Source organism: Martes martes, assembly GCF_963455335.1.
Source record: "Martes martes genome assembly, chromosome: 8".
Taxonomy (NCBI): Eukaryota; Metazoa; Chordata; class Mammalia; order Carnivora; family Mustelidae; genus Martes; species Martes martes.
Genome location: NC_137895.1, coordinates 52,386,803 through 52,399,952, shown reverse-complemented (window position 1 = coordinate 52,399,952; position 13,150 = coordinate 52,386,803). Strand labels below are relative to the sequence as shown.

Genomic DNA, 13,150 nt, shown 5'->3' with positions numbered 1-13,150 from the left:
AATTACTAGAGTTTAATATTGATATGAATGTCCCCTATAATTTTGTGAATGTGCACAATACTAAAAATAAATTAAGACTTGCTGTGTAAACCAGAGCACTCTCTTTAAAAGACAATGAGACTGTCCATTGACAGATGAATGAATGAATAAACACAATGTGATATATCCATGTAATTGACTGTTAGTCAGCCATAGAAAGGAATGAAATTCTGATACGTGTTACAGCATGAATGGACCTTGAAAACATGGTCAGTGAGATAAGCCAGATACAAAAGGACATAATAGGCAAATTCAGAGACACAAAAAGTAGAAGAGTGGTTACCAGGGGTTGGGGGAAGGGGGAATGGGGAGTTAAGTGTTTAATGGGTACAGAGTTTTGGTTTGAGATGAAGAAAAAGTTCTGGAGAGGAACAGTGGTGACAGCTGAAAAACAATGTGACTATACTTAATGCCACTTAATTGTACACTTGAAAATGGTTAAAACGATACGTTTTAAGTTTTGCATATATTTTACCACAATTCTGTAAAACGTTAACCAAAAAAAAGATATTGAGAGATATCTTAACCTATCTACCACACCTACAATTTTTGTGTGAAGGTCACAGCTGCTGCTCGTTCTGTTTATGAGGGAAGGGTGACAAAAACATAGACATTATCAGCCTATAACGCCTCCAGAGTTCAACAGTTCTCCTACCATCACCCTGTGTTTCCAGGCATTTCTTTGAATCTTCTAACATATTTCAGATATCCTCATAACAAAAATGCTTAGTTCGACAAGTCATAATTTATTTTGTGATACATATTTATTAAATTTCACATCTTGGGAGACATAAGAGAAAAGCAAGTTATTTTGACTCTAGGATTCATTTTGAGTGACAAGGAGAATTAAAGGTGAAAAGAAGAAAAACTAAAATTAAGTGATTCCTATATGTTAAAGGAAATCCCACACAATTTTCTCATTTAATATCATAATAATTCTGGAAAGAACTTTCTCTACTTCATACCTGAGGAAACTGAAAGTCACAGAGGGTAAGAAAATTTCTCGAGTTCACGTAGCTAGTAAAGCAAGGTAGTAAAAACCAACTTGTGACTGTCTCAAAGACACCAAAAAAAGCCCTTTCTGTTACTTAAAATATGGGGGAAAGTGACCACCTTACCATAGTGTTTGTATTGTAGTATCCAAAGAAGGAAGCCCTGATTATGTTTAGATGTAAATCCTAAAAACAAAGAAAAGCCAGTATCAAAAGTTCAGGAGGAAGATAGGGACAATCCCAAAGTCATAAACTCTTGACAGGGAAGAGGGTTAAGGCTGAATGAGAGGTTAAAACAAGAGCCTGGTGATATAATGATTATGATAAGGAAGAAAGATGTCACAGGGCGAGGAGCATTGGAATAGCTTTAAAGAAACCAAAGTATTTCCACGGGGAACTTTCTGATCAACAAGGGTTTATTTTAAGATAACTTACCAACAACTATAACAAAGGTTAAGAGAAGGGCAGAGCCGCAAGGGGCTGGTTCTTGTGAGCTGACGGAGGGTGCGGCTAAAAAAAAAACCCAAAACAACAAAAAAATAACCCTAAAAGCAAATGCTAACATCCTAAATGAACTGAGCCTAACGGAAAAACATGGCAACAAAAATCAAGAACTTGAATATACCTAAAGATCTAAAGATAAATTCAAAAGAGCAAGAAAAACAACAGAGTCAATGCCACTACGTAAACAGAAAACTGAAGAAATAACGGAGTGATTCTATTTCCATTTTGTTTATTATTTTCTCAAAAATAAAATAAATATTTAAGTCCAAGATAGAAAAAAAGATAATAAGTGAGCATCTCACTACTTCAAATAGATTTAAATCCTATAAGGTACATTCCAGATTTCAACTTCAAATAATTTTTAAACATGAATAAAAAAAGCACAGCAGACAATTAATGGGAAAAGTCATCTCAGTTTTCAGCATGTGCAAGATGTATCTGGAAGCCATCAAGTACAATATTTCTGTGAGTGACTGTAATTGCATGTAGCAAACTAATTCTCTAGAAGTGTTCTCCACCAGTGGAATCCCAGTTTGAAAACTTTCCACCTTAATAGACCCATATGCTCTTCTGGCAGCTGTTTAGTCCGAAGTATGACACTAGGAATATCAGGCATACCTTAAAATAGAATATAAATCTTGCCTTGAGAACAAAAGAATAATGTCGCTAGTACAGGAGGCTCAGCAGATCAGACAGAAGTCAACCCAGTGCTATAGAATCTGACAAAAGCTGGGGGCAAGAAAAAGAATTAGACCCGAGAATCGAGCAAAGTTCCCTAGAAAGGTCAGAAGCGAAACCCATCTGACTGCTATTAAATCTCTCAGGGGCATTCTACCCTCTGGCATCACCTTGAACCAAGGGGCCTTATGAGAAAATAAACAGGTTTTGGAAATGCAGCCAAACTAACTCTGTTCAACTTACTGACAGCAGAGGCAAGACTCAGGGAAAGTAAAAAAAAGACAGACAAAAATCCCTCTAATACCACTCCATTCCTTTGGGGAAGCGCTGAGAATCAGAAATATCCCAAGCTCCAGATATTCTGAGCGTTAGCCCCTGTCCTCCTCCCTTCTTATTATCACACAGCCTCATTTGTAATAATAGTTGCTACACCACACTGCCTCTGGCATTGTCTCGCATTAGGACTCACTACTCTGTTTATCAGCATGGTTCCTGCAATGTTTCAAGCTCTTTGCTCGCTTCTGCTATTGACATTGGTCAGCTCAAGTCTTCAGATGCGGATATATCAAAGTAAGAACAGAAGTTGCTGCAAAAGGTCCAGAAAGCAAGGCTATTATGTTCAAATGCCACAAAACCAAGATCTCACATATCTAACGAATAGACCCCAATGTATCCTACCATCTAGTTTAGGGAAGGCATAAAAGAAAAGGAAGTAACAGGGACAGACTGATTTGGAATTAGATTCTATGCAGAATTTCAAAGGAATGGGGGCACCTAGGTGGCTTAGTCAAGTGTCTGCCTTCGGCTCAAGTCATGATTCCAGGGTTCTGGAATGGAGCCCTGCATTGGGCTCCCTGCTCAGCGGGAAGCCTGCTTCTCTCTCTCCCATTCCCCCTACTTGTGTTCCCTCTTGCTGTGTCTCTGTCAAATTAATAAATAAATCTTTAGGGGGAAAAAAATAATTTCAAAGGAATGACTATTCCTCTTTCAACAGAAAACAAGAAATCTAGATGCTTTAATCTTTTCTTAAAATAGAAAGTTACACAATTTAGGGACTATATGTTCTCCTCATCAGCTTTAGAGTAGTTACTTCTCTGAATTTCCCCAAAGAATGTTAATATAATTGAGTTCCTTTTTTTTTTTAAATTGAAGTATAGTTGACACACAATGTTACATTAGTTTCAGATGTAGAATGTGGTGATTGGACAACTCTGGGTACACAATGCTACAAAAGTAGTTAACACATGTCACCATACAATGTTGTTATAATCGTTATAGTTTCTTTTTTTTTCTTCCCTATCCTTCTCTTTTTTATTATTAACATATAATGTCTTATTTGTTTCAGGGGTACAGGCCTGTGATTCATCAGTCTTACACAATTCACAGAGCTCACCATAGCACATACCCTCCCCAATGTCCATCGCTCAGCCACCCCAGCCCCCTGCCTGCCTCCCCTCCAGCAACCCTCAGTTCGTTTCCTGGGATTAAGAGTCTCTTATGATTTGTCTCCCTTTCTAGTTTCATCTTGTTATATTTTTTCCTCTCTCCCGCTATGATCCTCTGCCTTGTTTCTCAAATTCCACGTATCAGTGAGACCATAGGATAATTGTCTTTCTCTGTTGACTTATTTTGCTTCGTATAATACCCTTTAGTTCCAGCCACGTCATTGCAAATAACAAGTTATAGTTTAATTCTTAATAAACTGTTCTCTATGACTTAATTCTACCCAAAAGAGAACACATAAAACAATATCAACACACAACAAATCAACATGAAATTAGCACTAAAAACCTAACTAGGATTTATTTTCTTTGTACACATTATTTACACTGACAAGTTAGAATTTGATTTTTGTACCAGGTTATCTCAGGATATCAATTCCTTATACTACCTTGAGATGCTCTCGGATTAATAAAGAGCTCTCCTCCAGGAGACTGCTGGATGGACAGGAAGGATGTGAGAGGCATATAGGAAGTGGAGCCCACCAGATCAGCCCTGCAAGGAGAGTACGATCTCTCTCTCTCTCTCTCTCTCTCACACACACACACATACACAAAACTTTCCTTTCTTCTTTTCCAGCTCTCTGGAACTGCTTCCTCCTCATGCCCTACTCCTCAACCCAAATGTTTCCTAGCCTAGAACTTACTGGATTCCAATAAATGAAGGGAAATCACTGAAAAAGGCACTGAAGCCCTTGCCACAGTCTCTTTGTTCCCATGATATCTCTCTCTTCTGCTCCCTCCCCAATTCCACCAGCTGTTGCACAGGAATCTGCTGTCTCCTTGTTGTTGGACCCGTATGTTTCTGGCTCTAATGCTTTCTTTTCATTAGACCTGTATTTCAGGCCTAATTCCTATGTGTAATAGTCACCACGCTTCCACCTCCAGCACACACATAGACACACATACAGGTTTACGCAAACATCTAGGTTTCCATACCTGAGGGCTGCTGGGTCAAGCAGAGAAAGAGTAAGGAGTAGGAAGGAGGGAAGGAGCAGGGGGAGACGGGGAGGAAGGAAAGGAAAGAGGAGAGAGCAGGATAGGGAAGGAGAAGGGTGTTCCTTTTGTTCCTCAAAAGAGAATACACAATACATCGGAACAGCATTCACCAACAAAACAACCATTTGCTAAATGTTTATGTTTACCATTTCCTGTTCGTCTGTGAACTCAGCGAGATGTGAATTTTTAGCCAGGCAGAATTCCAGGCTAGAATGCCAGTCTTTTTTCTCCGCTGAGAAGAAATAACAGTGGTTACCATTCTTCATGAAGAGGTCTGGACAACTGCAACAACCGGCCCAAGTGGTACGACTGGAACCTGGAAAGGAAGAGGACCTGGTTCACATCTTTATGGACCGCTCAGTCTTGGAAATGAAATGGGAGATAAATAGAGCATGGCGGTCGCCCCGTCTTCCCTGTCCCACCACCTTTCAGACTGAGGTTTAGAGAAAGGCACAACAATGCCTGGCCTCGAATTAAAATCTTTGTGATGTCCAGCTCTCTCAGTACTCCTGTGCGTTCCACCACTTAAGCATGTGACTAGGACTAAAGCAGGTAAGGAAATGGATACAGCCTGGCGGAGGACCTTGGACAGAGTACATCACTTTTGCTAGAGAGCGTTATGCACATCCGCTGTATTCATACCAGATAAAATAACTAAGCATCTGCCTTATATGTACCTGTCCATTGTCTATGTAGGCTTAGTGCACACACTGTGTAACTGCGTAATATACATCGCTGAAATCAGGCCAAATCTTCCAAAATGTCCAACCTTAACCTGATACCACATGATAATGCAAAAGAAAAGGACAGAAACAGCAAACTTAACTAGAGTGTTTTATCTTTTATCACAAATGTGATTGTCATCATTAGATATTAGATAAAAGACTTACACTTCAGCAAAAATAATTTATCGAACGAAAGTTTCTGACAGAGAAGGTGTCAGATGCTGAAGTCAGAAGTGACGTAATTTCTTCACAAGGCTCTTTTAAATACAGAACATTCTCACTCCTTTAAAATGGCCAGATTAGGGGCACCTGGGTTGCTCAGTGGGTTAAGCCTCTGCCTTCGGCTCTGGTCATGATCTCAGGGTCCTAGGATTAAACCCTACATCTGGCTCTTTGCTCAGCGGGGAGTCTGCTTCCCTCTCTCTCTGCCTGACTCTCTGTCTACTCGTGATCTCTGTCAAATAAATAAATAAATAAATATTTTTTTTTAAAAAAAGGTTAAAATGGCCAGATTATATCTTTTGAAAGTGGAGGGGGGGTGCCTCCATGGCTCAGTCAGTTAAATGTCTGTCTTAAACATCTGTCTTCAGCTCAGGTCATAATCTTGGGGTCCTGGGAATAAGCTCCATGTTGAGGTCCCTGCTCAACAGGGAGTCTGCCTCTCCCTCTCCCTCTTTCCCTCCCCCTGCCTTGTGCTCACTCTCTCTCTCAAACAAATAAATAACATCTTTTTAAAAAATGGGTGGATTATAGTTCTGTAAAAATGAAAGGAAACCAAATAAGCTCTCAAGGTCATTTCAGCCAAGATTCCATAATTCTATTGATTTTCTACTTTCATAAAACATATTTGTATAAACTCCTCACAGGCACAATTTCACAACAGGCACACAGGAGCCATTATAGCAAATGAGCACGTGCGGATATATGACCGCATAATAGGTTATATACCTAATCTAGATTTGGGGGTTAAAAAGCAAAGGCAGTCTTTTTTAAAAAAATGTCAAAAATTAGGCAACTTTTCTGTGGTTTCACATGGGACCAATATAGGGTTCTGGAGATTAAGCTACAAAGTTGGCACTTTATAAATTTATGCTTTTCCATACAACCATGACATCACCCAGCCTGAATGAGAAATTCCCAACTTTCTTGAAGTCTCTTTCTGTCAAAGGATTTGGGTCTGAGGTAGAGGTCCTAGGGCTGAACCTTTAGATTAGAATAAGAGTCCTAATGAATAAAGTCTGTAAAACAATCATCTGTCACTAACAATCATCTTCAGATAACATAAACTTAAGTCAGGATTCTGGATTGTGAAACAATAAACCAAGGGCTTTCTGGATCATCATAGTTAATGACCTAGAAGAATTAAATCTAGAAAATTTCACTTCAAACATTGTGAAAGCACTCTAGTTGAAAAAAAATAAGAATATATTTAATTAAAATTTGATATATCTATTATGTGAAAAGTTAAATACAATATGTAAATAGTACAATTTTAACTTTATTATCATAATAAATATGGTATTAGGAAAGTGTTTATGACATAATATAATTAAAAAGCAATATATGAATTATAAGCATCCAATGATTAGAACTATACCTAGTCTTACTTTAAAAAAAAAAAAAAAGGTGGGGAAGATTTTAGAGGACTTGATATTCTTTGTTAAAAGAACAAATACTTCTACAAATGCATGTAGTCAAAGACTAGGAGGTGACAGGAAATGTTGTGTACAAGTGATGATTTATTTCGTTGGCATTTTCATATTTCAAATTTTCTGTTATATTATATTGTTTTTATAACACAATATAGGTAAATTAGGGATACGTGGCTGGTTCTGTCAGAAAAGCATGCAACTCTTGATCTCAGGTCATGAGTTCGAGCCCCACACTGAGTGTAGAGTTTACTTAAATAAGTAAACTTTTTTTTAAAAAGAGGTAAAACAAAAGATTTTGACTTAAGTTAGTACTTACCCTGGCAGTGAATCCATTGGACAAGCAGGAGACACACAAAAATGATGTTCAGAAGTCCCAAACCTATTGCCACCTGGTGTAAGAGAGGGAACCTGGAAGAAGTAACTGCAAGAAGAGAATCCAAAACAAAATCCTGAATTAGAATAAAAGTTGAAGGACAAGAAAAGGCAAAGGAAGGATATCTGGAGTCTTTTTTTTTTTTCAAAGATTTTATTTATTTATTTGACAGATAGAGATCGCAGGTAGGCAGAGAGGCAGGCAGAGAGAGAGGAGGAAGCAGGCTCCCCGCTGAGCAGAGAGCCTGATGTGGGGCTCGATCCCAGAACTCTGGGATCATGACCTGAGCCGGAGGCAGAGGCTTTAACCCACTGAGCCACCCAGGTGCCCCGATATCTGGAGTCTTGAACAAATTTGGCCTAGTGAGAACTGAGACCTAGGCCCTAAAGTTTCTTTGCTAGATATCAGGGATTTGCTCTAAAGCCTAGAGTGACAACCCACATCTTTATCAGGAAACATCCTATATTTATCGAGTTAAGAATACTTTTTTCTTGGGATGCCTGGATGGCTCAGTTGGTTAAGCATCTACCTTCTGGTTGGTTGTGATCCCAGAGTACTGGGATCGGTCCTGCATCAGGCTCCTTGCTCAGTGAGGGGCCTGCTTCTCCCTCTGTCTGCTGCTCCCCCTGCTTGTGCTCACTCTCTCTCTCTCTCTCTCTCAGAAATAAATAAAATATTAAAAAAAAAAAAAAAGAATACTTTTTTCTTCGGGCACTGAATAGCTCAGCTGTTAAGCAGCCAACTCAATTTCAGCTCAGGTCGTGATTTTCAGGGTCTTGGGATCAAGCCCCATGTGAGGTTCCCCTCTCAGCAGGGAGTCTGCCTTAGGATTCTCTCTCTCCTTCTGTCCCTCCCCCTCAAAATATACAAATTCATCTTTATTTTTCTCTAAAGATTTTATTTGAGAGAAAAAGAGAGAGTGAGAGAGAACGCACAAGCAGGGGGAGGGTAAGAAGGAGAAGCAGGCTCCTCACCGAGCAAGGAGCGGATGCGGGACTCAATCCCAGAACCCTGGGACCATGACCTGCACTGAAAGCAGGCCCCAGCCGACTGAGCCACCCAGGTGCCCAAATAAATTAATCTTAAACAAACAAACAAACAAAAAAACCCCCACTTTTTTCTTTTGAAATTGTGACTTACAGTTTCATGCTTTAGTGGTGAAAATATTAATTGGTACAACCTCTTTGAAGGACAATTTGCAATGTCTACAAAAATTGCAAAGGCATTTATCCTTTGATCCAGCAATTTCTCTTTTGAGGATTTTTTTCCTACAGACACTCATCCATGCGCAAAATGTCATATTTATATGCCAATTCATGGCAACAGTATTTTTAGGAGAAAATGTTATAGACCAGTCAAATATAATTTGATATAGCCATAAAGTGAATATATAACTTCTAACAAAGGAATAAAGACGTGCTTTTTCTTTTTTACAGATATGGAGTGATTTTCACTCCATATATGGTATATGATATATGGTTCAGGGGAAGAAACATTCTGCAGAACAATGTACGCAAGTATCTTTTAAAGTAGACATAAGAATCTGATAGTGTTGTTTGCCTCTGGGGAGGGGAAATAGGTCACTTAAGACAAAAATAAGAGGGACACTTTTTACCTTGTTTTCTTCTGAATTTTGAACCATATGGGCATATTACCTATTCAAAATTTAAATAACTACAACTTAAATAAAAATAAAATAACCTGCATCTCAGAAATGCTTTGTAAACTGTCATTACTGAAAAAACAATGAATTCAGTTTGATATGTTTAAGGATGGAACACTACTTCATATTAACTATGTTACATATAAGAATGCTATTTACCTTCATTTAGAAAATGGAAATTTTTCTTAACCCAAATTTTTATTTCAAAATCATAGTGGTCTCACAGTCTGACAATGTAGGAGTTATGGGTAAAGAACAAAAATATATAAAGTAAGAATTTAAGTGCCAGTTTGACCCATTTATCTGGTAATCTTTAATTTGGAAATTTGGAAACTGATTCTATTTGGGGCCTCACTTTACCACTTAAATTTTAGATAAATTACCCTGTAGACATATGTTTATATCCATGAAGCATTCTGAACTTCTTTGTTGTTGCTGTTGTTGTTAAGTGAGGGAGAAACAGAGAATCTTAAGCAGGTTCCATGCCCACCATGGGGCCTCACAGGGAGTTCAATCCCACAACCCTGAGACCAAGACCTGAGCCAAAATCAAGAGTCAAATACCTAATCAGCTGAGCCACCCAGGGCCCCACTCCCAGGCACTTTTTTTAAATTTATTTTGGCATTCTGAACTTCTTAAAACAAAGGAATTCATAGTGAGGAGTGCCTGGTCAACTTGGTTAAGTGTCCAACTCTTTATTTCGGCTCAAGTCATGATCCCAGGACTACGGGATCGAGTCCCCTGTTGGGCTCTGCACTCAGCATGGAGTCTGCTTGTCCCTCTCCTTCTACTCTTCTCCCTTCTTGGCATCTCTTTCTCTCACTCTAAAATAAATAAATAAAATCTTTAAAAAAAAAAAAAGGAAAAATTTATAGTGAGAGGTATCTTTAAAATGAAAGAGGTCTGCATGATAAATATTTGGACTGATACATCCAAAAACACTAGATTTCTAGTGACATAAGAAAATACATTTTTGGGGCGCCTGTGTGGCTCAGTGGGTTAAAGCCTCTGCCTTCGGCTCAGGTCATGATCTCAGGGTCCTGGGATCAAGCCCCGCATCAGGCTCTGCTCAGCGGGGAGCCTGCTTCCTCCTCTCTCTCTGCCTGCCTCTCTACTTGTGATCTCTGTCTGTCAAACAAATAAATAAAATCTTTAAAAAATTTAAAAAAAAAAAAGAAAATACATTTTCAGGACGCCTTGATGGCTCAGTTAGGTAAGCCTCTGCCTTTGGCTTACAAGTCCTACATAGGGCTCCTTGCTCAGCAGGGAGCCTGTTTCTCCCTCTGCCTGCCACTCCCCCTGCTTGTGAGCTCTCTCTCTGACAAATAAATAAATAAAATCTTTTTTTTAATAAATAAATAAAATCTTAAAAAAAGAAAAAGAAAAGAAAATACATTTTCACTATAGTAAAATATTTAATGAAATAAATTGTTTCAGATGTTAACGCGAAATGAAAAGAGGTACCAAAACTTAATTGCATTTGTGTAACCACAGTTCGTGAAATTTAAATTTTTTTAAAATTTACTTTAGAAATATACATATTAAAAGGCTTTTAGTAGAGTACATACAGTACATTGCATAGACAGGCAAAAATAGATCAAAATAGTAACAGTAATAATCACCACGTTGTTGTAAAATTATTAGTGATTTTTATTTTCTTTTATCTGCTTTCATATGTTCCCTATTTTCCATTAAAAACATGTAATAATTTTGTAAAGAGATTTTTTTTTTAATTAAAAGATTTTTTTTTTTTTTTTTGACAGATAGAGACCACAAGTAAGGAGAGAGGCAGGCAGAGAGAGAGGAAGGGAAGCAGGCTCCCCGCCGAGCGGAGAGCCCCACATGGGGCTCGATCCCAGGACCCCGGGACCATGACCCGAGCCGAAGGCAGAGGCCTTAACCCACTGAGCCACCCAGGCGCCCCTGTAAAGAGATTTTTATTTTTATTTTTTTTTTAAAGATTTTATTTATTTATTTGTCAGAGAGAGAGAGAGAGCGCGCACAGGCAGACAGAGTGGCAGAGGGAGAAGCAGGCTCCCTGCGGAGCAAGGAGGCTGATATGGGACTCAATCCCAGGACACTGGGATCATGACCTGAGCCGAAGGCAGCCCCTCAACCAACTGAGCCACCCAGGCGTCCCGTGTAAAGAGATTTTTAATGTAATTTTAAAGCTCCTAGTCTATTTTCCTCTTCCCAAATATAGTACCCTGGAAAGCTGGGGTGGAAATGAGCATACTGGCAGCAAACAAGAATGGGCAATGTGGACTGTATATAAATAAAAAACTACTTGCCTAGAAATCAAAATAATCATATTCAAGTTCCAACTTACCACCACCTGTGTGACCTTGCTCTTAAACTTTAGAATGTCGATTCCTTTAACTTAACGTTCCTATTCCTTAGAAATTGGTACAGATTTAAACCAAAAGAAATCTACATATAAATGAAAATATCCAATGCCATATAAATTAGAGTAATGGAAATAAATAAATGTCCAAGTGTACTAGAATGATGTAGCAAATTATAGTATTGCTTTCAAAGAACAACACTAAAAATTATAATAATAAGTTTATGTAGCAGAAGAGAGAAAGCTGACGAAGTCTCCCTAAAGAACATACTTTATGGGAGTGTATTGCCTAAGATAAAAAAACAAATATTAATTTTGGCTCTTATACTATAATGTGTCTATCCCAGAAAGCGTTTTTTCAGGGCTCCATGTAAAAATATCTTTTTCATCCTCAAACCCCCAAAGAGTCACTGGGAATACTTATTTGTAATATTCTTAATGCCTTCTTCCTACTCCCGTCACACTCTCGTACAGTACTGTGGGAGGGGAACCTAGAGAACGTGAATCAGTTTCTTTTCTGACAAACTCTTACTATTATCCATTAGCAAAGTTACTGGTGTCTTTCTCCCGATTTCAAAATCAGAAAAACAGAGATACTTAGAATTTAAACAGCCTTAGCTTGGGTTTCATAGATGAGACCTTAGAAGTGAACAGTTAGAAAAGACTTTACCTAAGAACTAAGAGCAGATCCATGACTGTATACCAGATTTTCACACCCCCAGTCTGGACTTCAAACTGAACCAGATGTATTCCTTCAAATTACCATCCATTTTTCTGCATCCTCTACTCCAAACTTATTCTACCTTCCATTCATCCCTTAGTCTATGGGCACTGTGCATTGTTTTGCACACTAACTTGATTAACTCACCTTTTTGCTGTGGTCTGCAGTCATTCTGGGTTTGAGGTTCAGTAGACAACGGAAACGTAGAATAAATAACATTGTCCATTATCTCCATCTAATATCATTCGCATTCAGTTGAGAGAGTAAAATTATAGAAGTGTGAAGAGACACATGTCAGTGAGGGAACAACCCGATGTCTCAACCGCGAGCAGGAAATTTGAAGGTTTTCAAGTTGGGGTTTTTTTTTCTTTCTTCAAATGGCCCAGTATGATAAAGACAGAAGCAGTTTTTCAGGAAATGGCTCAAAATCTGCAGCTGAATAAGAAATTAATATTCTAGGGCAGCCTGGATGGCTCAATTGGTTAAGCGATTGCCTGGGATCCAGCCCCACATCAGGCTCCCTGCTTGGCAGGGAGTCTGCTTCTCCTCCTGACCCTTCCCCTTCTCATGCTCTCTCTCTCATTCTCTCTCTCTCTCAAATAAATGAATAAAATCTTTAATAAACAAATAAATAAATAGAAATTAATATTCTAAACTATGGTTTTTTTCCTGCCTCAGCACTGTCTCTAGATATTCATTAAATACATATTGATTCCCACCTCACTCAGTCTATTTAACAAGGAAAAGTTGCTCTGAAGTCCAGCAATTTCAATTACAGAAACTGGAATAAAAATGACAGTGTTCTTAGCTATGAATTTATCTCAGATTTTATATTTGCTTTGTTTCCTTTTGAGAAAATAGATGCATGCCAAATGGGACCGTTTTCATCGTTTCTTAGAGCTTTTGGTTAGTGATATATGACAAGAGAAATTGACTGTTGGTTGCATATGCCTGGCATCAT

The 13,150-nt window shown here is 38.5% G+C and overlaps 1 protein-coding gene across 1 annotated transcript in view; it reads right to left on the bottom strand.

Annotated features, from left to right (window-relative positions):
- The window catches only part of KLRG1 (killer cell lectin like receptor G1), a 34,677-nt gene extending 22,168 nt beyond the window's left edge, over nt 1-12,509 (bottom strand). The window contains exons 1-3 of the mRNA XM_080812508.1: nt 12,337-12,509; nt 7,405-7,509; nt 4,858-5,027 (exon numbers count right to left, since the gene is read on the bottom strand). Of these exons, the coding sequence (XP_080668634.1) occupies nt 4,858-5,027; nt 7,405-7,509; nt 12,337-12,424 (363 nt within the window). The 5' untranslated portion in view covers nt 12,425-12,509. The remainder of the gene's footprint in view (nt 1-4,857; nt 5,028-7,404; nt 7,510-12,336) is intronic.
- Between the last annotated feature and the right edge of the window lie 641 nt (nt 12,510-13,150).